At 49.8% G+C, this 23,057-nt stretch overlaps 1 protein-coding gene across 2 annotated transcripts in view; it reads right to left on the bottom strand.

Annotated features, from left to right (window-relative positions):
- Positions 1-23,057, bottom strand: part of EIF3A (eukaryotic translation initiation factor 3 subunit A) — a 735,236-nt gene that overhangs the window by 420,424 nt on the left and 291,755 nt on the right. For both annotated transcript variants that reach the window (XM_085602967.1, XM_085602977.1), the window contains exon 14: positions 8,617-8,730. In XM_085602967.1, the coding sequence (XP_085459093.1) occupies positions 8,617-8,730 (114 nt within the window). The remainder of the gene's footprint in view (positions 1-8,616; positions 8,731-23,057) is intronic.

The raw sequence follows: 23,057 nt of genomic DNA, 5'->3' as shown, positions 1-23,057 counted from the left end.
GCTTCGACTTCCTGAGTTCCTTGGTTCTTTCAATGTAGTGCATCACCGCTCTTCTGGCATCGAGGGTGTGCAGGGCCTTTTCTGCGTTTGTAGTCGGGTTTTGGAAGAAACTTGGTATCTGGATACTCTGATTCATGTGGAACGCTGACACTACCTTGGGCATGAAGTGTGGGTCCGTCCTCAGGACTACCCTGTCTTTGTGAATTTGAATGTAGGGTTCCTGTAGCGTTAGTGCTTGAAGCTTGCTCACCCTGCGTAGTGAGGTTATGGCCACTAGAAAGGCAGTTTTCATAGTCAACATTTGCAGAGTGGCCTTGTGAATGGGTTCAAACGGCGCCTTCATGAGCTCCGTCAGAACCACGTTTAAATTCCATGCCGGCGGCGGCAACCTTTTCGGGGGGGGCCACTCTTTTGGCTCCCTCCATGAATCTCTTCACCACCTGCGAGGTGAAGAAACTTGTACCCTTCTCACCTCTGGTGTAGGCAACGATCGCTGCTAGGTGTACCCTTAGGGAGCTCGAGCAGAGGTTACTCTTTAGAAGGTGTGTGAGGTACCTCAGCACAGTTGAGTCTCTTGTCATTCTGTTTTGCAGGCCTTTTTTCCTGCACCACACCGTGAATCTTTTCCATTTTGCGCTGTAGCATTTCCTTGTAGTTGGTTTCCTTGCCTCCCGTAGCACTCGCATAGTGCTCTGAGGCAACCTTAGGTGTGCGAACTCTAGGTCTTCAGGAGCCATGCTGCCAGGTTGAGGGTCTCTGGCTCTGGGTGCAGGACCTCCCCGTTTTGCATTGAGAGCAGGTCTTTTCTCCTCTCGAACCTGTACGGATTGCCTTGCGCCATTTCTTGAATTTGTGAGAACCATGTCTGCCTCGCCCACTGCGGGGCCACTAGGATTAGAGTCATGTTGCTGGTCCTGCACTTGTTGAGCACTGTGTGCAACAGGGGTATCGGTGGAAAGGCGTAGGCAAATGTCCTCGACCAGCTTATCCATAGGGCATTCCCCTGGGATTGCTGATCTGGTTCCCTGGACGCGAAGCTTTGGCATTTTGCATTTTGGCGTATTGCAAATAGGTCTATTGTGGGAGTTCCCCATCTCCGGAAAAGCTTCTTCGTTTCCTGGCCATTGAGCTCCCACTCGTGAGATGCAGAGGTCTGCCTGCTTAGCCAGTCTGCCTCCACATTGTCCTTCCCCGGTAGGTGAATTGCCAGTAGATCTATCCTGAGAGGTATGGCCCATCTCCAAATCTCCTGAGCCAGAGAGGAGAGAGGGAACGACTGTGTCCCCCCCTGTTTCTTGATGTAGAACATTGCCGTGGTGTTGTCTGTTTGAACCAACACCCTCTGGTTGTACAGGTGCCTCTGGAATGCCTTCAGGGCTAGTAGGATTGTCTTCAACTCGAGGCAATTGATATGGCGAACCGCATCTGCTGGAGCCCACAGACCCCTCACTCTGACGTTGTCCATGTGTGCCCCCCATCCCTTTTGCGATGCGTCCGTGGTAATGGTCATTGTTGGGTTTGGTGGTGTCAGGCTTCTCCCTGCTGTCATGTTGTCTGTTCCACCAAGTCATCTCCTCCTGCACTGCGTGCGTAACAACCACTAGATCCTCCCAACTTCCGTTTGCTTGTGACCATTGCTGTTGTAGCCATTCCTGGAATGGTCTCATGTGCAAGCGTACATTCGGCACTAGCTGGATACACGACGCCATCATCCCCATCAATCTGCTCACCGCCCTCACTGTCAGAGCTCGCCCCTTCTGGTAGAGCCGCGTCTCCTTCAGTAGGGCATCTGTCCTCCTGTCGCTGGGCACCACGGTGCCGCTCAGGGAGTTGATTTTTGCTCCCAGGAAAATCTTCACCTGCTCCGGTTCCATCGACGACTTCCCCCAGTGGATCGAGAACCCCAGGTTCGTGAGAGTGTCTGTTACGCGTTTTGCGTGCCTCGCGCACTTTTCGCGCGAGTTTGCCTTGACCAGCCAGTCGTCTAAGTAGGGGTAGACGTGTATCCCCTGCTTTCGTAGGTGGGCCGCGACCGCCGGCAGGCATTTTGTAAAAACCCTTGGTGCTGATTTTAATCCGAATGCCAGGGTTGTGAACTGGTAGTGTTCCTGGTCGATGTTGAACCTTAGAAGTCCCTTGTGTCTTCTGTTTACTGGGATGTGCAGGTAGGCATCTTTGAGGTCCACGGTGACCATGAAGTCTCCGTGTCTTATTTGGGGCAGCACCTCCTGCAGCGAAGTCATCTTGAACCTTTGCGTTCTGACGAACTTGTTTAGGTATCGCAGGTCTAGGATGGGTCTGAGGCTCCCGTCTACCTTCGGGACCACGAAGTAGTTTGAGTAGACCCCCTTGTTGCGTTCTCTGAACGGCACTGGCTCTATGGCTCCCTTTTGTAGAAGCTTCCGTGTTTCTTCTCTGAGTAGGCTCAGTTCTTGGCCCGATCTTTGCCTTCCCCTTGGCTTCCTGTTTGGCGGTTTCCTTTCCAAATCTACGCAGTACCCGTACTGCATGATGTTCAGTATCCACTTGTCTGTGGTTATACGCTGCCACTCGTGAAGGTAGAGTCTCAGCCTTCCGCCTACTGGTGTTGTATGCTCGTAGGCTTCTGATCCTTCTCTCCCCCTCGATGTTACTGTTTCGCGCCTCACCCTTGGGGGCATGTCGAGGGTAGGCGTCCTCCTGCGTGCAGAGTCACTTTGATGAGGGCTGTTCCCCCCCCTCTCCTTCTCTGGCCACGTCCGTTCCCTCTCCCGCGAAAGGACTGGCCCCGGGGCTGGTACTGCCAGTTTTGCTTCTGCTGACCCTGTCCGTGACCTTCACCCTGCTGACCCTGCTGGAACGTCTGGTGCGACGGGCCCTGTTGGTTTCCTCCCCTACCGTAGGGTCTCCTTGAGGGGTTGCCTCGCCTCATTCCCCTCTGCTGTAGGGCCCCCATGGACCTCGCCGTTTCGTTATCTCTTTTTAGCTGGGTGAGCTTCTCGTCAACTGTTGCTCCGAACAGTGTCTCTCCGTTGAAGGGGGTGCTAAGGATGTTGTTCTGCACCTCCGGTTTGAATCCCGAGATTCTTAACCATGCATGCCTTCTCTCGGTGACCCCTATGGCCATGAGTCTTGCTGAAGTTTCTGCCCCGTCCAACGCCGTCTTTATGCAGGAGTTGGCGATGTTTTTGCCTTCATCAACTAGGTGTGAGGCTCTCTGGCGGTATTCTTCGGGGAGATGCTTTACTAGCTCTCCCATCTCGTCCCAGTGCTGGTACTGGTGTCTATTGAGGAGAGCATTGGAATTCGCCATGCGCCAGTGCATGGCGGCGTTCCTCTCGACCTTTCTTCCTGTGAGGTCTATCCTCCTGCTCTCTTTATCAGGTGGTGGGCCCGAGGTTGCTGGTACGTTGGCCCTTCTCCTGGCCGTGGACGCTATGATGGAGTCTGCGGTCACGCTACCTTTGATGTAAGGGGGGTCCAGGGAAGAGTGCTTATACTTCTTCTCAGTCCTGGGGGTGATCGACCGGCAGGTCACTGGTTCCTTGAAGGCTTCTCTCCCCTGATTCATCACGCTTTGAAGCATGGGGAGGAACTGGCTCCTCGTCTGGATGGGGAGAAGGGTCTCGACGAGAAAATCGGCTTTCGGCTTCTCTTCGTCGAGTTTGACGCCGAAGGCTGTCGCTGCGCTCCTGACCACCATATTGTACACCCCGATGTCGTCGGGTGGCGAAGGCCTCGAAGGGTATGTGTCCACGGACTCCTCCGGGTTCTCGGTGTCGAGATCCTGCCATTCAATCTCGTGGCTGGTCGATGGTGCCGAGCCGTAGACCGACTGTTGGTCTTCTTCCTCGGCTTCCTCTTCATAATAGGTCTCGTCTTCCTCTTCGAGATCCCTCATCAGTCCCTCGGTGTCGAATTCTTCCTCGACGACGTCCACCGATGAAACCGTTGGAATCTTGAATTCCTTCATCTTGGCGTCGAACTCCTTCTTCCTTTGAAGGATGTTATCCATTTCGGCCTCGAGCCGCCTCTTCTTTTTCTCCATCTCGGAGATGCTTTCGGCGTCGACCGCGGGTCTTTTCGTCGAAACTTGCGTCGACGTCGACCGTTCTTTCAGTGTGGATCGGGCCGCTCCCTGGGTTGTCTTCGACGACCCTTGCCTTTCGGCGTCTTTCGGCACCAGGGAGTCCTTCTCTAAGGATCCGCTCGGCCTCTTGTCCATGGTTCCCCCTTTGGTCGTCGAAATTTTCGGCGCCGGGGCTCCCTTCGTGGACAGACTCAGATTTTCTCGAGTCACCCTCGTGTTTGAGGTACTTTCTGTTTTTCGCTCGACGATTCTCTTACCTCGTCTTTTTTCTTGTCGGTCTCTACGACCGTGAAGTTTTCGGCTGTCCCGGCGACGTTGTCCTCGTCGTCCGAGGAGAGGCCCAGATCGTAGAGCGACGGGGCCTTACCCTTGCCATCCATGCTGGCGTTGGCTCTTCTCTGCCGATCTCTCACCCTGAGCGTCTTCGGCGCGAAGGCTGAGCAGGCGTTGCAGTCCTTACTCTGGTGTTCGACCGGTAGGCAGAGGTTGCAGACAGGATGCTGGTCCTTCTGCGCGAATTTGTGGTGGCAGTTTGGGCAGAACTTGAATGGAGTCTTGTCCATTGCGCTCAGGGCCTCTGAGTGCGCATTCTCCAAGGTCGTCGAAGAAAAAAGGGCGCTGAACCTCCTTTCTTCGCGCTGCTGATGAAATAACCTCCTTTCCTGTGAAACTCCGATGTATTTGTCGACGAAACTCGCTTTTCTTTCTTCGGTTGTAACTCTGGAGCTTCTCGATGACGATCCAGACCCAACGGCGGAAAAAAGAATCTGAAGATGGCGCCCCAAAGGTGGGACTTCCGCAGGAAGCACGACGACGTCACGGAAGGTGCACCAAATGGTGGTCGTCGACGCCCACCTGGGCTACGAAAAAAAAAAAAAAAAAAAAAAAACAAAGAAAAGACTACGAATCCGGACCCAACCACAAGATCGCGGAATAATGCACAGCATAGTGAATCCAGAAAGATTCACGCTGCAAAACTGTGTTAGTCTTCCCCCGACCAGAATGGAATGGTCTGGGGGGAGTGGAGAAAAGTCACTGTTTTGTGGCAGGGGAGGTGCGAGTGTTATTACCCCAACCTCGCCCCTTGTTGTTTCCTCTGTATCCGCCTCTAAAATATCCTCTACTAGGGGATGTGTGTGTGGCGGTTTTGAATGTAGAGGAGGTGTCCGTTCCAATATTTTTGGAGGCTCCTCTATAGAAGAAGCGCCGAAAGGAGCCACGTGGTTGGGAGACTGTAATGCTCCCATGAACTTAACCGTCTGTGTCCTTTTTCATTTTTTCAAGGGCAGCGTCTACTGCTGGCCCAAAAAGCTATTCCTGATTGAATGGCTGACTAAGTATAGTAGTTTGTACTTCTGGCTTAAAGCCCGAAATGCGTAGCCATGCATGTCGTCGAAGGAGCACACTTGTGTTAATTGCTCTAGAGGCCCTGTCTGCGGCGTCAAGTGCACATTTAATTGCTGCATTTGAAATGAGCTTTCCCTCTTGAATGAGGTCATTTGCCTGGGCTTTATATTGGTCTGGCAGGTGTTGTAAGAGTCTCCAATTGGTCGTAATGGGCCCTGTCATAGCGTGCTAGTAGGGCTTGGGTATTGGCAATACGCCAGTGATTAGCGGCTTGTGCTGCTACTCTTTTGCCAGAGGCTTCCAATAGTTTGGATTCTTTGTCTGGGGGTGGTGTATCTCCTGTGGTTTGGGAGTTGGCACGTTTGAGCATTGGAAACGACCAAAGAATCCAAAGGGAGTTTCCCTTTGATGTAATTAGGATCTTCCGGGGCCTGCCTATATTTCTTTTCGATGCGTGGGTTGAGAACCCTGGCACGAACGGGGTCTTTAAAGACTTCGGGGGCGTGTTTTATGACTCCTTTAATCATGGACAGAATTTGTAGACTTTTGAGACTGTTCGAAAGTGTCTAATAGGAAGTCTTCCTCTGGTGCGTCTAAGTGCATTGTGACGCCGTGGTATATTTCTGCTCTATTTAATAACTGGCCAAACCCCAGGTGATTGTCAGGAAGCGATGGTTTTGAGGGATATGGCTGAGGGTCAGGCATGTCTGGTAAAGGGAATGCCCAATCATCCAGTGGTTAGGGGGTCTGGATCCGTGAACGGATCATAAGGATCACCCCCACCCCCTAGATCATCATCATCCTGTGGTGGTGGTGGTGGATGTGATGGAGAGGGTATAGGTAAGGGTGGTGTAGGCAGAGGGGGTGGGATAAGAGGCAGTATAGGAGAGGAAGGAGGGATAGGGTATGTTGAAGAGTCCTTCCTGTTTACAGGAACTGGGGCAGGTGGTGTGTCCAGTTTCCGTTTTTTACTTGGCACCGTGGGGACATGTCCAGTCTTGGGGTTGATATAAATCTTTTTCTGCCTTGGGTCGATTGGATCTGGATGAAAAAGTTCTTGTTGTTCAGGAACAGTCTTTGTTACCGGTTTTTCGGTTCCAATCGAGGTTTTGGTTGATCGGTAGCTTGTTTGGCTTTAGGAGGCGTATGAGAGTCCTTAGCCGGCGGTTTCGGTACAGATGATGGTTTTCGGTACCGATGTGGTTTTCGGAGCCGAAGGTGTATCTGTGGGCTTGGGAACCTTCGGTGCCAGTGCGTCTATCGGCCTTGGTGTTTTCGTGGCCGAGGGCTTCAGAGCCAATTTCGGTGCCCAGTGGTCTTTGGTGCCGATTGGACAATGACATGCGGTTTGCTCGGTCCCGAGCTACCGGAATGCTTATGTTTCTTCGGAGCCGAGCCCGAAGGCGGGGCTTCTGAAGGATGTTTTCGATCTCGACTGGGGCCAGCAGGCAAAGTCTTAACCAATGCCTTTGGTGGGGTTGGGGCAGGGGCAGTAGTACTCACACGTTGCCCAGGAGTGATGGGGTCATCTGCTTCGGAAATTATTTGTAGATCTTCAGAATCTTCTTCCGGGACATCGGGGCCTTCAAAGATGTCCTCTGGTTCCGGAGCTGTTCTCTGTGCCATGATGTGGCGTCGAGCCCTTTGATCCCGAATGGTCTTTTTGGACCGAAAGGATGCACAGGCTGGACAGCTGGACTCGTCGTGTTCCGGTGATAGGCACAGGTTGCAGACTTTGTGGTGGTCACTGTGCGTAAATTTAGCTCCACACTTGGGGCATTTTTTGAACGGCGTCCTTTCCATGAGCCGTAGGCCCCACAGCGTGGATAGGCCCAGCGGCCCGCGTCGACGTCCGGAATCGAGCCGATGTAATCGATGTCGAGATTGAAGGTGCTTCGATGTTGTGTGAAGTTTTTCGCTTGGAATTGATATTTCCAACCGGAGCGGTAAAGTTGCATCCGAACCCAATGGCGGAAAAAAACAATCCAACGATGGAGTTGATGCCCATGCGCACTGTCGTCCAAGGGAGGAGTCACTTATCTCGTGACCAAAGACTTCTTCCGAAGAAAACAACAACCTGCAAGCATCCGAGCCCAACACCAGATGGCGATCTACTACCCTAAGTGTGTGATCTGCAGCTCATATGCCTCGAACCTACACTTTAGATACACCATAACTAACACCTTCCCTTATCTTACACAGGAACATTTGGTCCCTACCCAATCCTCCACTTGGAAAACAAATACAATACCATTTACTATTTGCCCTTTGATCTTTGGGTGGCCATTTTGGGGTCGCCAGCAGACGCTACAAACAAAATTCATGCTTGATTAGCTCTCTAAATCCTTCTGTCTGCATGCTGTACACTTGCTTATTAATGATAAACCTGTGTCTAAAGTCAACAGATCTGTGGTGGAATAAAATATAGCACAGCAACAATAGACAAAATCAAAGTAAACCTCCTTATCTGGCCCCATTTGAATGTCCTAGCTCCAAAGATATAGGTCCCATCTTAAATGTGTCTTATGCCCCTCCCTATCTGGATCCTCCACAACCACTTATTTGTACTCCATTTATGATTTAACATACCTCAATCATTATTATGGACCTATTTGATCCTCTAAAAATGCATATATCATTTATATTTGGTGACTTTTGGTTGCTGTCACCACTAAAGTACCAAATAACCAAATAAGACTAGGTTGGTTCTTCTTTCATGAAGCTGTTAACATACATGTTGTACAGATTGCATTTTGCAAATGTCGAACTGGAGGTTGGAGGGCTGTAAGAAGTGGGACCAGGATGATCCAAACATGGGATCCTACATAGCATTTATTAATTTATCCCTCTGTAAAACAGTATCACTAAAATATCTATGTGCCTTCTGAGGGTATAAAAGGTGAAAAGAGGGTGGGAGTTCTGTGGGGGTACAGTGTACAATACTTCTCTATAACTGAAACAAGAAGGTTAGAGCTCAATCAGCTGTTTGCAGTTTCCAGCAGGAAGAGCTAGATAATCGCAAACCCTGGTAACCACTCCATTCTCAATCTTAATCAGTGCTTTCGTTTTTTCTTTAGACACCCGATAATCAGTCTTCAGGCCTTTGATCATCACAGGAAGGCAGTGCACAGATTAAACACTATAGCAATCCGGGAATGGCAAGGTTTTTTTTTTTTTTTTTAAATGAAATATCCATTTACCCTTTCTTCTTCTTGCTGCTCCCACAAATCCATGTCACTGATTCTCTGCTCTTCATATGCTTTTGTAATGAGTGGGATTTCTTCTAATCGTTTTGCTCTCTCAAAGTGGTCAATCTAAAATGAAAAAGCAACCAGTAATTATACTATTTTGCTACTTCAATTATGGCATACACAGATACAAAACAAATAAGTTTAACATAAGACGCAGACAAGCGACAAGAGGAATAAAACCTTCCCACCAAGCAAAGGGAGTGCAGGTACTCCCTAATATTGTATTGCCATTCTGTTAACCTTTTGTTTAAGCACAACATCGCTAATGATTGCTTCAGGTTATAATGATTTAATTAGGTTAGAAAACCACATTATCAAGGCTGGACAAAAAACACAGCCAAACTAACAGAAAAGATTGAATCAACTGAGTAAATATCTATATTTATTTTGAAGGTTTTGTATAGCGCGAACATGACCCTTGCGGGCATCCGGGCGCTTTACAGAGAAAACATACCACAAAGTACGATGTACAACCATAATTGCGCCCCTATACAGATGGTTACAAAAAGTGTATGCATAAAAACAGAAAATATCTTGGTGGCTCTTTGGCATATTGTGAGAAAGTGCCATCTTTCTTGCATGGTATGCCCCCACTTTTTGCTGAATTGCTGAATGTACTTTGACTGAGTGTGCCCTGGACTCCTGCCAATCAGGTGCCCAGGGCCTATGTTCCTTCCCCAAAACAAACCAAACCCAAATTGGTAAACCCTGGCCACATGTCAGCCCCTGGTAAATGGTACCCTAGGTACTCAGGGCCTTGTGACCAGGGAAGGCCTCTAAGGGCTGCAGCACTCATTGTGCCACCCTTACACACACACACTGCCTTTGCAGGCTGAGTGTTTGGGTGCAAGACAAAAACAAAGTCGACATGACACATCCCTGTGTGCCATGCCCCTCACCTACACTGCCCTGGCATACATCAGCCACCCCTCTAGCTGGGTGCCTTATGCCGATGGTGTGGGCGCAGGAGCCCTGTGCCCCTACAGTGCCCAGGTCCATTCCTGAGCACTGTAAGTGCAGTGCTGCCATTTAAGAATACATGGTGCTGAGAGCTCGTCAAACACGAGCTCCACAGCACCATAATGGCAACACTGAAGTCTGAGAAGTTTGGTATCAAACTTCTCAGCACATTAAACCCACACTGATGCCAGTGTGGGATTTAATGTACCAAGCACCCCAGAGGGCATCTTAGAGATGCTCCCTGAAACCTAACCTACAATCCACGTCTGCTCTGGGGATGCCTAGGCTGCCACCCAGCAGACATGTTGCTGGACCCCTGGGTAGGAGAGCCCCTGCTCTCCTGGGTCTGCAACAATGCACATCCTGGGCGAGGTGCTAAAATCTCCTCCTCCAGGATGGGCAGGGGGAAGCTTCAAAGGCATGCCGCCTCTGTGAGCTTCCCCAGGCCACTGCAACCCCCCACTCTAGCGGGAAGCTTTGGCCGGAAACCCCAAATAAGGACAGGGGATGTGCCAGCCTGCCAACCCCACCCCTCAGGTGGGGGAGGCGAGGTGAAGCACATCTCCAGGTTCTCGCCATCTTGAAGATGGGGAGCCCAACCCTATCAGGACTAGGCTACTGCCCCCCTCCCACAGGAGAGAGGTAGGATAGGGGGTGTACCCACCCCAGGACAGGGACCCATTGGTCCCTGCCCTTCACCTACCTGTAACGCCCCTAACTCTAGTATTTAGGGGCACCCTGAACCTTCCTTCCCCAGATTCCAGATTCAAAACTCCAAAGAAGAGCAAGAAGAAAGAAGACCTGCCCTGCACCTGCTAAAAAGAGGAAGGCCCCCACTGCTTAGGCCCCAGCCCTACCGGCCTGTCAATCCTCGTCCAACCAGGCATCTCTTGTGGCCATCAACCTCACAAACCTCGGAGGACCTGGCTACCTTTTGGCTCTAAGCCCCTGGGACTCCCATGAGTAGAAGCTCTACTCAAAACCTACCTCTAATCCCTGGCAGCAGCCCAGAACCGCAAACCCAGCTGTACCTACCTGACCCTGGGGGACCCCCGAGTATATGCCCAGAACCTCAACTCTGCCAGTCGAGTACTTACCCTTAAACCGATAACTATTTTCCTCACAGGGTAACATGGACTGTTTTTTTCCTGAAATTTCTTCTAAGTGTGGACTTTTCAAATCTTAAAATATTCACCAAAAATCAGCCGAGTAACGAAAACAAAATTACTCACCTGCTCTTAGGTGAGCTCCCAGTGCTAGATCTTGGTGCCCAGCACTGACTCTGAAAAATACTTACAACTGTACTTACCCGTAACCCAATTTTCTTCCATAGGAAATCATTGACTGTTTTTCTGTGAAATTTCTTCTAAGTGTCGATTTCTGCAATCTTTAAATATTCTTCAAAAATCGTATAATATCTGAAAACGTAATTACTTACCTGTTTTGGATAAAGGTCCCAGTACTGAGTCTAGGCACCCAGTACTGGATTACAAAAGTAACAAGAACATACTGTACCTGCAACTTGAATTTTCTTCCATAGGGAATCATTGACTGTTGTCTTTGGAATACTTTAAAAATAAAATAGCTAAGGAATATGCTACTTACCAGTATGCATCTGTTCTTGGCATGTAGAGCTGCAGAGTCACACACTGAGGATAAGATCGCCATCTGGTGTTGGGCTCGGATGATTGCAGGTTGTTGTTGTCTTCGGAAGAAGCCTTTGGTCACGAGGTTGGTGACTCCTCCCCTGGACAACAGTGCGCATGGGCATCCACTCCATCGGCAGATTGTTTTTCGCCATGATGGGAAAAGATGGAGTATATAGAAAAGAAAGAAAGGATGTCCATGTGTAATGTCTAAGTAAGACGGATGCTGGAACAGATACAGGTCCCGGGGAGGCGGGCGGGCGTGTGTGACTCTGCAGCTCTACATGCCAAGAACAGATGCATACTGGTAAGTAGCATATTCCGTTCGAGGCATATGAGCTGCAGATCACACACTGAGGATAGATTATACAGCAGTGCTCCCCTTAGCGGTGGTCGCCTGTATCCGTTGCAGCAGCTTGAAATAAAGTTTTTAGGACAGCCTGGCCCACGGAGGCCTGTTGTTTGGCCTGCACGTCAACACAATAGTGTTTAGTGAAGGTATGCGTGGTAGACCATGTGGCTGCCTTGCAAATGTCTTCTAAGGTAATATTGCCTAAGAAGGCCATAGAAGCCCCTATTTTACGCGTGGAGTGCGCCCTAGGGGGAACTGTAAGTGTACGTTTAGCCTTGAGGTAGCATATTTGGATGCATTTAACTATCCACCGGGCTATTCCTGATTTGGAGATCGGGTTGCCTTTGTGTGGTGGCGCGAAAGCAACAAAGAGTTGTTTTGTCTTTCGAAAAGGTTTTGTCCTGTCGATGTAATAAAGCAAGGCTCTTTTAACATCTAAGGTATGTAGGGCCCTTTCAGCTACCGAGTCTGGATTTGGGAAGAAGACCGGTAGTTCTACTGATTGGTTAAGGTGGAAAGGGGAAATCACTTTTGGAAGAAATTTAGGGTTTGTCCTAAGAACCACTTTGTTACGGTGTAGTTGTAAGAAAGGTTCCTCGAGTGTAAGGGCTTGTATTTCACTTACTCTGCGGAGGGAAGTGATTGCGATAAGGAAGGCTACCTTCCATGTTAGGAATTGCAATTCACATTTGTGCATAGGTTCAAATGGGGGACCCATGAGTCTTGTTAGAACCACATTGAGATTCCACACTGGTGCAGGTGGCAATCTTGGGGGAAGAATTCTTTTGAGACCTTCCATAAACGCTTTGATGGCTGGTACCTTAAAAAGGGACAGGTGTTGCCTATTTTGCAAGTAGGCTGCCAAGGCTGCTAGGTGTAAACGTATAGAGGAATACGCTAGATTGCATCTTTGCAAGTGTAGTAGATAGCAAATGATGTTTTGGATGGAAGCATCCAATGGATGTATGTCATTATTAGCGCAGTAGATGGCAAATCGTTTCCATTTAGCGGCATAACACGCTCTAGTAGTAGGTCGTCTGGCTTCCTTTATGATATTCATACAGTCTGGAGGGAGATTGAGGTAACCGAACTCTAGGACCTCAGGAGCCAGATCGCTAGGTTCAGTGTTTGAGGATCTGGGTGTCTGATTTCTCCATGGTTCTGGGTTAATAGATCCGGGGAGAGGCGTAGCTTTTGATGTGGAACTAAAGATAGTTCCAGAAGTGTGGTGAACCACGGTTGACGTGCCCAAGTGGGAGCCACTAGTATTAGTGTTAGTGACTGTTGTTTCAGTTTGCGTACCACAAATGGAACTAGTGGGAGAGGCGGAAAGGCGTACGCAAATCTGCCTGACCAGTTCATCCATAGGGCATTGCCCTTCGACTGTGGGTGTGGAAACCTGGCGGCGAAGGTTGGGCATTTTGTGTTTTCGGGAGTGGCGAACAGGTCTATGTCTGGTTGTCCCCACTTTTGGAAGAAGGGGAGTAGAACCTTGGGGTGTAGTTCCCATTCGTGGATCTGTTGTGTGTGGCGACTTAGGAGGTCGGCCACTTGATTGTGGATCCCTGGGAGATGTTCTGCTAACAGGTAGATGTTCCGGGGAATTGCCCATCTCCAGATTTGCTGTGCCAGTTGGGACAGTTGGAGAGAGTGTGTCCCTCCCTGTTTCTGTATATAATACATTGTCGTCATGTTGTCTGTGCGTATGAGGACAGTTTTGTTCTTTAGGTGAATTTGAAAGGATTTTAGTGCTAGGAACACTGCTAAGAGTTCCAGGTGGTTGATGTGGAGCAGTTTTTGTTGGCTGGTCCATCTGCCCTGAGTGGTATGGTGAAGGAGGTGGGCTCCCCACCCCGTGAGAGATGCGTCTGTAGTTAGCACAACTTGTGGAAGAGGCTCTAAGAACGGTCTCCCTTTGGACAGGTTGATGGTGTTCCACCATTTCAGTGATCGAAGTGAGCGACTGTCCACCAACACCAGATCGGTAAGTTGTCCGTGAGCTTGGTTCCACTGTTGTGCTAAGCATTCCTGTAAGGGACGCATTTGAAGTCGTGCGTGTGGGACTATGGAGATGCATGACGCCATCATGCCTAGGAGCTGCATGAACACTCTTGCTGGAAGAGATGGATGAGTTTGAAATTGAGAGATGAGATTTTGTATACTGGCTATCCTGGCTGTGCTGGGATAGGCAATGGCTTTGGATGTATCTATGGTTGCTCCTAGATACTGATGTAAGTGGGAAGGTTGTAGGTGGGATTTGGGGTAGTTGATAGTGAATCCCAAATCGTGGAGAGTTTGAATCGTGCGATGAGTGTGGAGAACGCATTTTTGGTATGTATTGGCTTTTATGAGCCAATCGTCCAGATAGGGGAAGACATGGATCTGTTGTCTTCTGAGATGCGCTGCCACGACTGCTAGGCACTTGGTGAACACTCTGGGTGCTGTTGTTACTCCGAATGGGAGAACTGTAAATTGATAGTGTTGCCCATCTACCACAAATCGTAGATATTTTCTGTGAGCGGGATGCATAGGGATGTGAAAGTATGCGTCCTTGAGGTCCAATGTGGCGAGGAAGTCTCCCTGTTGTAAAAGTGGGAGGACTTGTTGGAGAGTGGTCATGTGAAAATGATCCGAATGTATATACTGGTTTAGTAGTCTGAGATCCAGTATGGGCCTTAGTGTTTTGTCCTTTTTGGGAATGAGGAAGTATAGAGAATATACCCCTTTTCCCTGATGTTGAAGGGGGACTGGTTCTATCGCATGTTTTTGTAACAGGGATTGAACTTCTTGTTTGAGGAGAGAGAGATGATGCGAGGACATTGGACGTTGTTTGGGCGGTATGTTTGGGGGGGATTGTATGAGTTCGAGGCAGTAGCCAGACTGGATAATTTGTCTTACCCACCTGTCTGTGGTGATGGAAGTCCAGACAGGCAGGAATTGTTGGAGTCGCCCCCCGACCGGAGTGGAATGGTCTGGGGGGAGTGGTGGCAAGTCACTGTTTGGTGGCTGGTGAGGTGCGGGTGTTGTTGTTGCTGCCCCGCCCTCGACCTTTGTTATTGTTTCCCCTATAACCTCCCCGGAAATAACCTCTGTTAGGGGATGTTTGTCCAGAATTTTTAAAGGTGGACGTGGTCTCAGTTGATGTGTTTTTGGAGCCTCCTCTATAAAAGGAGCGACGAAAGGAACCCCGGTTTTGATGAGACTGCAGTGCTCCCATAGACTTGGCAGTTTCATTATCCTTTTTCATTTTTTCTAATGCAGTATCCACTGCAGGGCCAAATAGCTGCTCTTGGTTGAAAGGTTGAGCTAGAATTGCGGTTTGAACCTCCGGTTTAAAACCGGAAATACGGAGCCAGGCATGTCGTCTGAGTAAGACGCTAGTATTGACCGCTCTAGAAGCAGTGTCTGCTGCATCTAAGGCGCATTTAATGGAGGCATTAGATATTAATTTGCCTTCTTGGATGAGGTCAGAGGCCTGGGACTTAAAAGGTTCAGGCAGATGTTGCATAAGGTCCTCAAGTTGGTCATAATGCGCTCTATCATACCTGGCTAACAGGGCCTGGGTATTCGCAATACGCCAATGGTTAGCCGCCTGCGCGGCGACCCGTTTGCCCGAGGCTTCTAAAAGCTTAGACTCTTTGTCTGGGGGAGGCGTTTCTCCAGTTGTCTGTGAGTTAGCGCGCTTCCTGGCATTTGATACGACTAGGGAGTCTAAAGGGAGCTGGGCCTTAATGTATGCAGGGTCTTGCGGGGCTGGTCGGTACTTTTTTTCGATGCGTGGGTTGAGAACCCTAGCTCGAACAGGGTCCTTAAAGACTTCAGTAGCATGCTTTATAACCCCTTTGATCATGGGCAGTATGTGAACAGTCTTTTGTGACTGCTCAAAGGTATCAAGGAGAAAGTCCTCTTCAAGGGCGTCTGTGTGCATTGTAACGCCGTGGAATGTTGCTGCCCTATTTATAAGTTGGCCGAACCCTAGGTGGTCATCAGGAGGGGAGGGCTTGGAGGGGTAGGTAGTGGGGTCAGGCATGTCAGGTATAGGATAAGACCAGTCATCCATGGGTGCTGGGTCTGGGAACGTAAAAGGGTCGTTTGGATCAACAGGATCATTAAATAAATCAGGGTCCGCCCCTCCCCCTAAGTCATCATTATCATCCTGTGGAGGAGGTGAATGATAGGGAGATGGTAAAGGTAAAGGTAAAGGAGAATCAGGAGGAGGAGGGGGGGGACGGGTTAGGAGGTAAAACAGGAGAGGAAGGACGAAGTGGTGAAGTAGCACAGTCCTTTTTCCGTATGGGAGCTGGGGGAGGTGTAGTGTCCAGCTTCCGCTTTTTATATGGGATGGCAGTCACATGTCCCGTGTTAGGATTGATGTAGATCCGCTTCTGAGTAGGATCTGGTCGAAAAAGTTCATCTGGCTCCGAAGGTGGTGTCTGTGACGTCCGCTTCGGGTCTTTATGAGCTTTTTTCGGCGGGGACGCAGTTTTTGGCGTCGACGATTTTTTCGGTGCCGACTGAGTTTTCGGTGCCGACTGAGTTTTCGGTGCCGACTGAGTTTTCGGTGCCGACTGAGTTTTCGGTGCCGACTGAGTTTTCGGTGCCGACTGAGTTTTCGGTGCCGACTGAGTTTTCGGTGCCGACTGAGTTTTCGGTGCCGACTGAGTTTTCGGTGCCGACTGAGTTTTCGGTGCCGACTGAGTTTTCGGTGCCGACTGAGTTTTCGGTGCCGACTGAGTTTTCGGTGCCGACTGAGTTTTCGGTGCCGACTGAGTTTTCGGTGCCGACTGAGTTTTCGGTGCCGACTGAGTTTTCGGTGCCGACTGAGTTTTCGGTGCCGACTGAGGTTTCGGTGCCGACTGAGGTTTCGGTGCCGACTGAGGTTTCGGTGCCGACTGAGGTTTCGGTGCCGACTGAGGTTTCGGTGCCGACTGAGGTTTCGGTGCCGACTGAGGTTTCGGTGCCGACTGAGGTTTCGGTGCCGACTGAGGTTTCGGTGCCGACTGAGGTTTCGGTGCCGACTGAGGTTTCGGTGCCGACTGAGGTTTCGGTGCCGACTGAGGTTTCGGTGCCGACTGAGGTTTCGGTGCCGACTGAGGTTTCGGTGCCGACTGAGGTTTCGGTGCCGACTGAGGTTTCGGTGCCGATGGACTTTCAGGCATCGATGTTGAAGAACGTCTCGGTGCCGGTGGAGACTTCGGTGCCGAGGAACGTTTCTGTGCCGAAGGAGATTTCGGTCTTGGAGCCTGTTTCGGTGCCGACAGTGGGTGTTTGGGTGCCGAGGGTGTTAAAGGCACAATCAGGTGAGGTTTGCTCGAGCCCGAGCCACCCACAGGCTTAGATGTCTTCGGAGCCGGGCCCGAGGGCGGGGCTTCTGAAGAGGATTTCCGGTCGCGACTGGGCCCAGCTGGCGGAGTCTTGACCAATGCTTTTTTGGATGGGGCAGGGGCAGGGGGGGTGGTACTCACACGCTGCCCTGGAGTGATGAGGTCATCGGAATCGTCGGCCTCGGACACGATCTCGAGATCTTCGGTGTCGTCTTCGGGAACATCTTGAGCAAAGATGTCCTCCGGTTCTGGAGCTGGTTTGGCCATAATATGGCGTCGAGCTCTTCGGTCCCGGAGGGTCTTCTTCGAACGGAAAGCGGAACAAGCTGGACAGGTGGACTCGTTGTGTTCCGGCGACAGGCAGAGGTTGCAAACCTCGTGGTGGTCACTGTGGGGGGAACTTCGCTCCACACTGGGGGCATTTTTTGAAGGGTGTCCTGTCCATCAGCCGCTTCCGGAACCGGTCCGAGTTGATGTCGACGTCGATGGAATGAAGATTAAAGAGTTAAATCGATTGCTGGAAGTTTTCTGCTGGAGCGGAAAAAAGTTCATCCGAACCCAATGGCGGAAAAAAACAATCTGCCGATGGAGTGGATGCCCATGCGCACTGTTGTCCAGGGGAGGAGTCACCAACCTCGTGACCAAAGGCTTCTTCCGAAGACAACAACAACCTGCAATCATCCGAGCCCAACACCAGATGGCGATCTTATCCTCAGTGTGTGATCTGCAGCTCATATGCCTCAAACATATTGTTTAAAACTCATTACAGTAATTAAGTCGCTTTCATCACTTGATTCTGAGTACTGACCCAGGACTGAATCTAGAATCCAGTCCTGGAATTCCAAAAGTAATCTAAAAAGTAATCTGTTGCAAATAACTTGAATTTTCCATTGAGCTCAATGCATTGTTGTGTTTAAAAATAGAGTTGCCTATTGCAACCACTTGTAACTGTTTACAAAAGTCAATTGCATATTGCAAAAGTATTTATATGAAACATCTCATTCTGAGAAAGTATATTTTAAATCCAAGTGTTGGTTCTAAAATAAAACAAGCATATATTTTTTTTATATATAAACCATTGGCCTAGAGTTCAGTTATTGAGTGTGTGAAACCATTTGCTGACTGAGTGTGTACAACAAATGCTTTACACTGTCCTCTGATACTACCTTACTGCTCGACCAAGCTACCACTTTAGAGAGTAAGGTTATATCTAACTTTAGCCTCTGTCAAACCCTGGGGGACTGTGGACTCTGTACACCCTGTACCTATTAAGGGACAGTATATACAGAGCCACTTTCTCACACATCAAACTCATTTTGTTGGAGCTATATGTAGAAGGCTGGCTCAGTATATGGTGTACACCCAGGGCCGGCACTAGGGCTGTGCGATCGGTGTCACCGCACCGGGCCCTGCCTTGGAGTGGGAGCGTCATTTTTGTAAGGATATTAACATTTTAAAAGCACCTGCTGCTGCGTTCCTGGCCTCCAGCGATTTTCAGGCATCAATTAAAATGTCAAGATAACTCCAGTGATTAATTGTCTTCCTGGAAAGAGACCGGAGGTTTTTCTAGTGGTAGTTGTGACTCTTCTTAAGGTTGTAAAGAGGGTTAAAATACCTGCTGCTAAGAACGTGTACCATGCAGAACACAAAGTGCATATAATGTAAATAGGTCAGTGGGTTACTGCTTCTGTGAAAGCTCTTTATTACTTGTAGTTTAGAAGTCATCAGATTCTTTTTTCTCTCCGTTTTTAGTCTACAGTCCATTAGATGGTTCTTAAGATAATTAGAATATATGTCTTCCCCACCTGTTTGTATTCCTTGTAGGGGGAAGTCGGGTGGGTCACATGTGAATCCAGAAAATTCTCCAAGCATCCGATTATGTAGTGGTTTCTCCCATCCTGGGGAGGCTTTGCTGAGATAAAGACTTTGCAGACACATGTTGGTGTACTTTCTGTCCTATTTGCTCCTCCTTATTCATTTATATGTCCACACAATAATGTTTGGTAAAGGTGTGTGGTGATGCCCATGTAGCTGCTGCACATATAGTTTCTATGGGCACATTGTCCATAAATGCCAGAGTCACTCCTTTCGTCCTAGTGGAGTGAGCTGTTCGTCGTACCGTTAATTCTTGTTAGCGATGGTCTAGCATATTTGGATGGTTTGGACCACCCACTGTGATATTGTTGCCTTTGTGACTGGCGTTCCTGTGTTTGTATGTGCAACGGTAACAAACAACTGTTTGGTCTTGCGGGTTTGTTCAGTTTTTTGTAGGTAATACAGTAGTGCTCTCCTTACATCCAAGGTATGGAGGCTTTTCCCCCACTTGTTTGTGTGTTTTTGAAGAAAACTGGATGGAGAATACTTTGATCTAACTGAATACGACTTTTGGTAGGAACTGTGGGTTTGTTTTTAAAATAACCTTGTCCTTCTGGATTTGCATGTAAGGTACCTGTAGCAAAGTGGGTTTCTGTTGCATTAACTCCCCAACGTTTTGCCAGACTACTGATGCACTTTTTCTTGGTGTCCTGGGTCCCTCCCAGTCTGAGTGTGGTATCAAACATATCAGCCCATTAAACCCACACTCATGCCATTGTGGGATTTAATGAGAAATGCACACAGAGGGCATCTCAGAGATGCCCCCTGAAAAACAACCAGCCTCTGCTGGGTTCCCTGACTGGTACACACCAGCCTGCCACCACGAGACATGTTTCTGGACCCCTAAGGTGGGAGCCTATGCTCCCTGAGCCCAGAAACAAAGCCTTTCCGGGGCAGAGGTGTTCACACCTCCCCCAGGTCAGGCAGAGCCATCTGTGGCAGGGGAGCTTCAAAGGCCTGGCAGCCTTTGTTATGCGACCCCTAGCCTCTCCTGCTACCAGGAGCAGGCCCCCTTCCTGTCTCCCCTCGCTTTCGGCAGGAAGACGGGCGGGAAAAACTAGCCAGCCCAGGAGGTGTGCCCACCTCTGCCAACTCCACCCCTCAGGTGGGGGCGGCGAGGTGAAGCCCACTCTCCAGTGGTCGCCATCTTGCAGATGGCAGGCACTCCCCAATCAGGACTAGGGATTGTGCTCACTCCCCCACGTGGAGTGAGCACACCAAGGGTGTAGTCACCCTAAGGTCAGCCCATTGGCCACTGACCTCAAGACCCCTAAAACGCCCCCTAAATACAATATTTAGGGGGTAGCCCTGAACCAAGAAGGCAGATCCAGCCTACCTACAAGAAGGACGAAGAGCCGTGCAGAGCTAACGAGGACGACGCCCACTGACTTGGCCCCAGCCCAACAGGCCTGTCTCCCCTTGAACCTGCTCCTGCGAAATCATGGCGTCTCCAGCAGCCAGCAACCTCACAAACCCCGGAGGACCAGCCTGCCTTCACTTTCCAGACGGTTACTCCTGTGAACACCGGACGTGTTTAAACTGCAGCTTCTGGTGCCAGCCAGAGACCGCGAATCCAGCCCACTCTGCACCCACCAAACCAGGCCCGAGCGGAAAAACACCACAAGGAGATCTCCCCCCCTCCCCCCCCCCCCCCCCCTCCCCGGCGATCCTGACCCGCCTCAAGCCTCCAGATGATGCCTGCAGCCTCAATCCAGGGGGCCCCCTGTACCGCGACCAGACCATGTAAGAAAATCCGATGTCAAAAGGCACCCCTGCACCCGACGCCCCACGGCCTTGTGTGCCCAAACCAACGGTGCCTAACCAACCCACGACATCCCAACTTACCCCTCGAAATGGTGGTCGCACCTGGAAGATCCCCGTCCCCGAGCCTGCAGTGTTTTTGTCCCGGAGGTTCTCCGTTGAAAACCGGGCACCCGACCTCAAAACAGCAACCTGCACCTGGCCGCCCTAGTGCCGCTTATGGTGCACCTTTGGCCCCCCAACTTGCCCTGAGCTTAACTCTAGGAGCTTGGCTCCCACAACCCAGTGCCCTGCTTGCCAGCAGCCACCGGCCAGAGGCCCCCTATCCCCCATTGGATAACACTGGGCCTCAACACTCTTCACCTGGCCGCCCTAGTGCCGCTGAGGGTGCAACAGTGCATCACTGACCCTGGGAGACCCCCAAGTCTAACCCCAGAACCTTAACTCCCACAGTCGAGAACCGTTAACCTGTTTTCCCTCCATAGGATAACATGGACACTCTAAAAAGTTTCCAAGTGTGGAGTTTTGAAATCTAAAAATATTCCTTAAAAATCTTACGAATAACCAAAACGTGTTTACTCACTGTTTGCAGGAAAAGTCCCAGTGCTGAATACAAGTATCCAGCACAGAGTTAGAAAAGTAACGTGAAAAGTAACTTGCCTGCAATTTATTGTAAAAGCCTATTCATTTCAATGTACTGCTCCAAAAAGTTTCTAAGTGTGGAGTTTTGAAATCTGAAAATATTCTTTAAAAATAATGCGAATAACCAAAACGTAATTTTACGTGTTTCCAGGAAATGTCCTAGTGCTGAATCTAGGTATCCAGCACTGAGTTAGTAACGTAGAAAGTAACATACCTGCAATTTACTGAAAAAGCCTATTTATTCCAATGTACTGTATTTGCTAAGTTTTGCATACTACTGCTCCCCTGTAAATCAAACAAAGTACAATTTCTATTGCATTTTCAAACTGTTCTATATCCAGTAACTTATTACTGATAAGTATTTAATGCTTACCTGTACCAGGCTTGCTTGGTTCTAAAAATAAACAGTATATTTTTTATACAAACACAATTGGCCTAGAGTTCAGTTCTTGAGTGTGTGAATTTATTTGCTAACTGAGTGTGTACATCAAATGCTTAACACTGTCCTCTGAAACTCCCTAACTGCTTAAGCAATTGTACCTGAACCTCCTGAGGCGGAAGCCAGGAGCACGATTTCAAAGCTAATTTTAGAATTTGAGTGTCACTTCTCATTGTAATTTAAATTGTACCTGACATCCTCCCAGCACTCTGTTTCTGGGCACCTCTTACGCTCCTGACATACCCGTGCAGCGGATCTTAGCGCTGCCACGGGATAAAGTATTAACTCCATTGCCGCCATTTCGCCGAGCCAAAAGGCCACGCCCCTTTTTGAGACGGCACGCCCCCTGCCGTCACTACAAAAGGACGCTGAGTGCTAGCGTCTCACAATTGTACCTGAACCTCCTGAGGCGGAAGCCGTAGCACGATTTCAAAGCTAATTTTAGAATTTGAGGGTCACTTTTCTCATTGTAATTTAAATTGTACCTGACATCCTCCCAGCGCTCTGTTTCTGGGCACCTCTTACGCTCCTGACATACCCGTGCAGCGGATCTTAGCGCTGCCACGGGATAAAGTATTAACTCCATTGCCGCCATTTCGCCGAGCCAAAAGGCCACACCCCTTTTTGAGACGGCACGCCCCCTGCCGTTAACATTTCCGTATAAATTATGTGCATCTTCCGGAAGCGCAGCAGACGAGCGCAGCGGGCGCGCCGTCTGCGCGCCGAATTCGCGCCAAAGGAAAGCCAGTCTGCGCGTTCGCGGCCGGCCGGGCCTAGGGGCTCCCCACCATGCCCAAATTGTACAATACTCTTCTGTGCAGCTCCGCAACCTCCAAGGCCCATGGCCTTCGGCTGATTCTGCGATTTTGCACATCGCTAGACTGGGATTGACAGCTCCTTGTCCACTCCCTTATCTCCCGTCCTTACCCCCCCTTCCTTCTCTCCCCCCCCCCCCCCCCCGGTTCATCTTCCGATGTCCCTGCTCCTCCCTTGCCAGCTACCCTATCCGTTTACTATCTTAATACTAGGTCAGCAGTAAAGCACTGTCACAAACTTTTCATCTTATTGGACTCGCACAAGCCGGATCTCCTATTTCTCACGGAGACCTGGTTTTGTGACAACTCCCTTCCTTCTCTGTTAGCTGCCCTTCCTGCCTCATATTATGCTCTGCGCACCGACCGACCCTCCGGCAAGTCTGGCGGCGGCGTCGCTCTGATTGCCCGTACAGAATTCTCCTTTCAGCCTCTAATTTTTCCCCCTATTGGTTCGTCAGACTTTTTAGTTGTCCGTTCACCGTCTTTCAGAGTCCCACTCACCTGCTTGCTTATGTATCGGCCCCCTCAACCTCCTCAGCATTTTCTCTCCGAATTCCAAGACCTGGTGGCCACTTT

Source organism: Triturus cristatus, chromosome 1_2, assembly GCF_964204655.1.
Source record: "Triturus cristatus chromosome 1_2, aTriCri1.1, whole genome shotgun sequence".
Lineage (NCBI taxonomy): Eukaryota > Metazoa > Chordata > Amphibia > Caudata > Salamandridae > Triturus > Triturus cristatus.
Note: the sequence above shows the minus strand (reverse complement) of the source record. Positions and strands in the feature narration are given on the sequence as shown.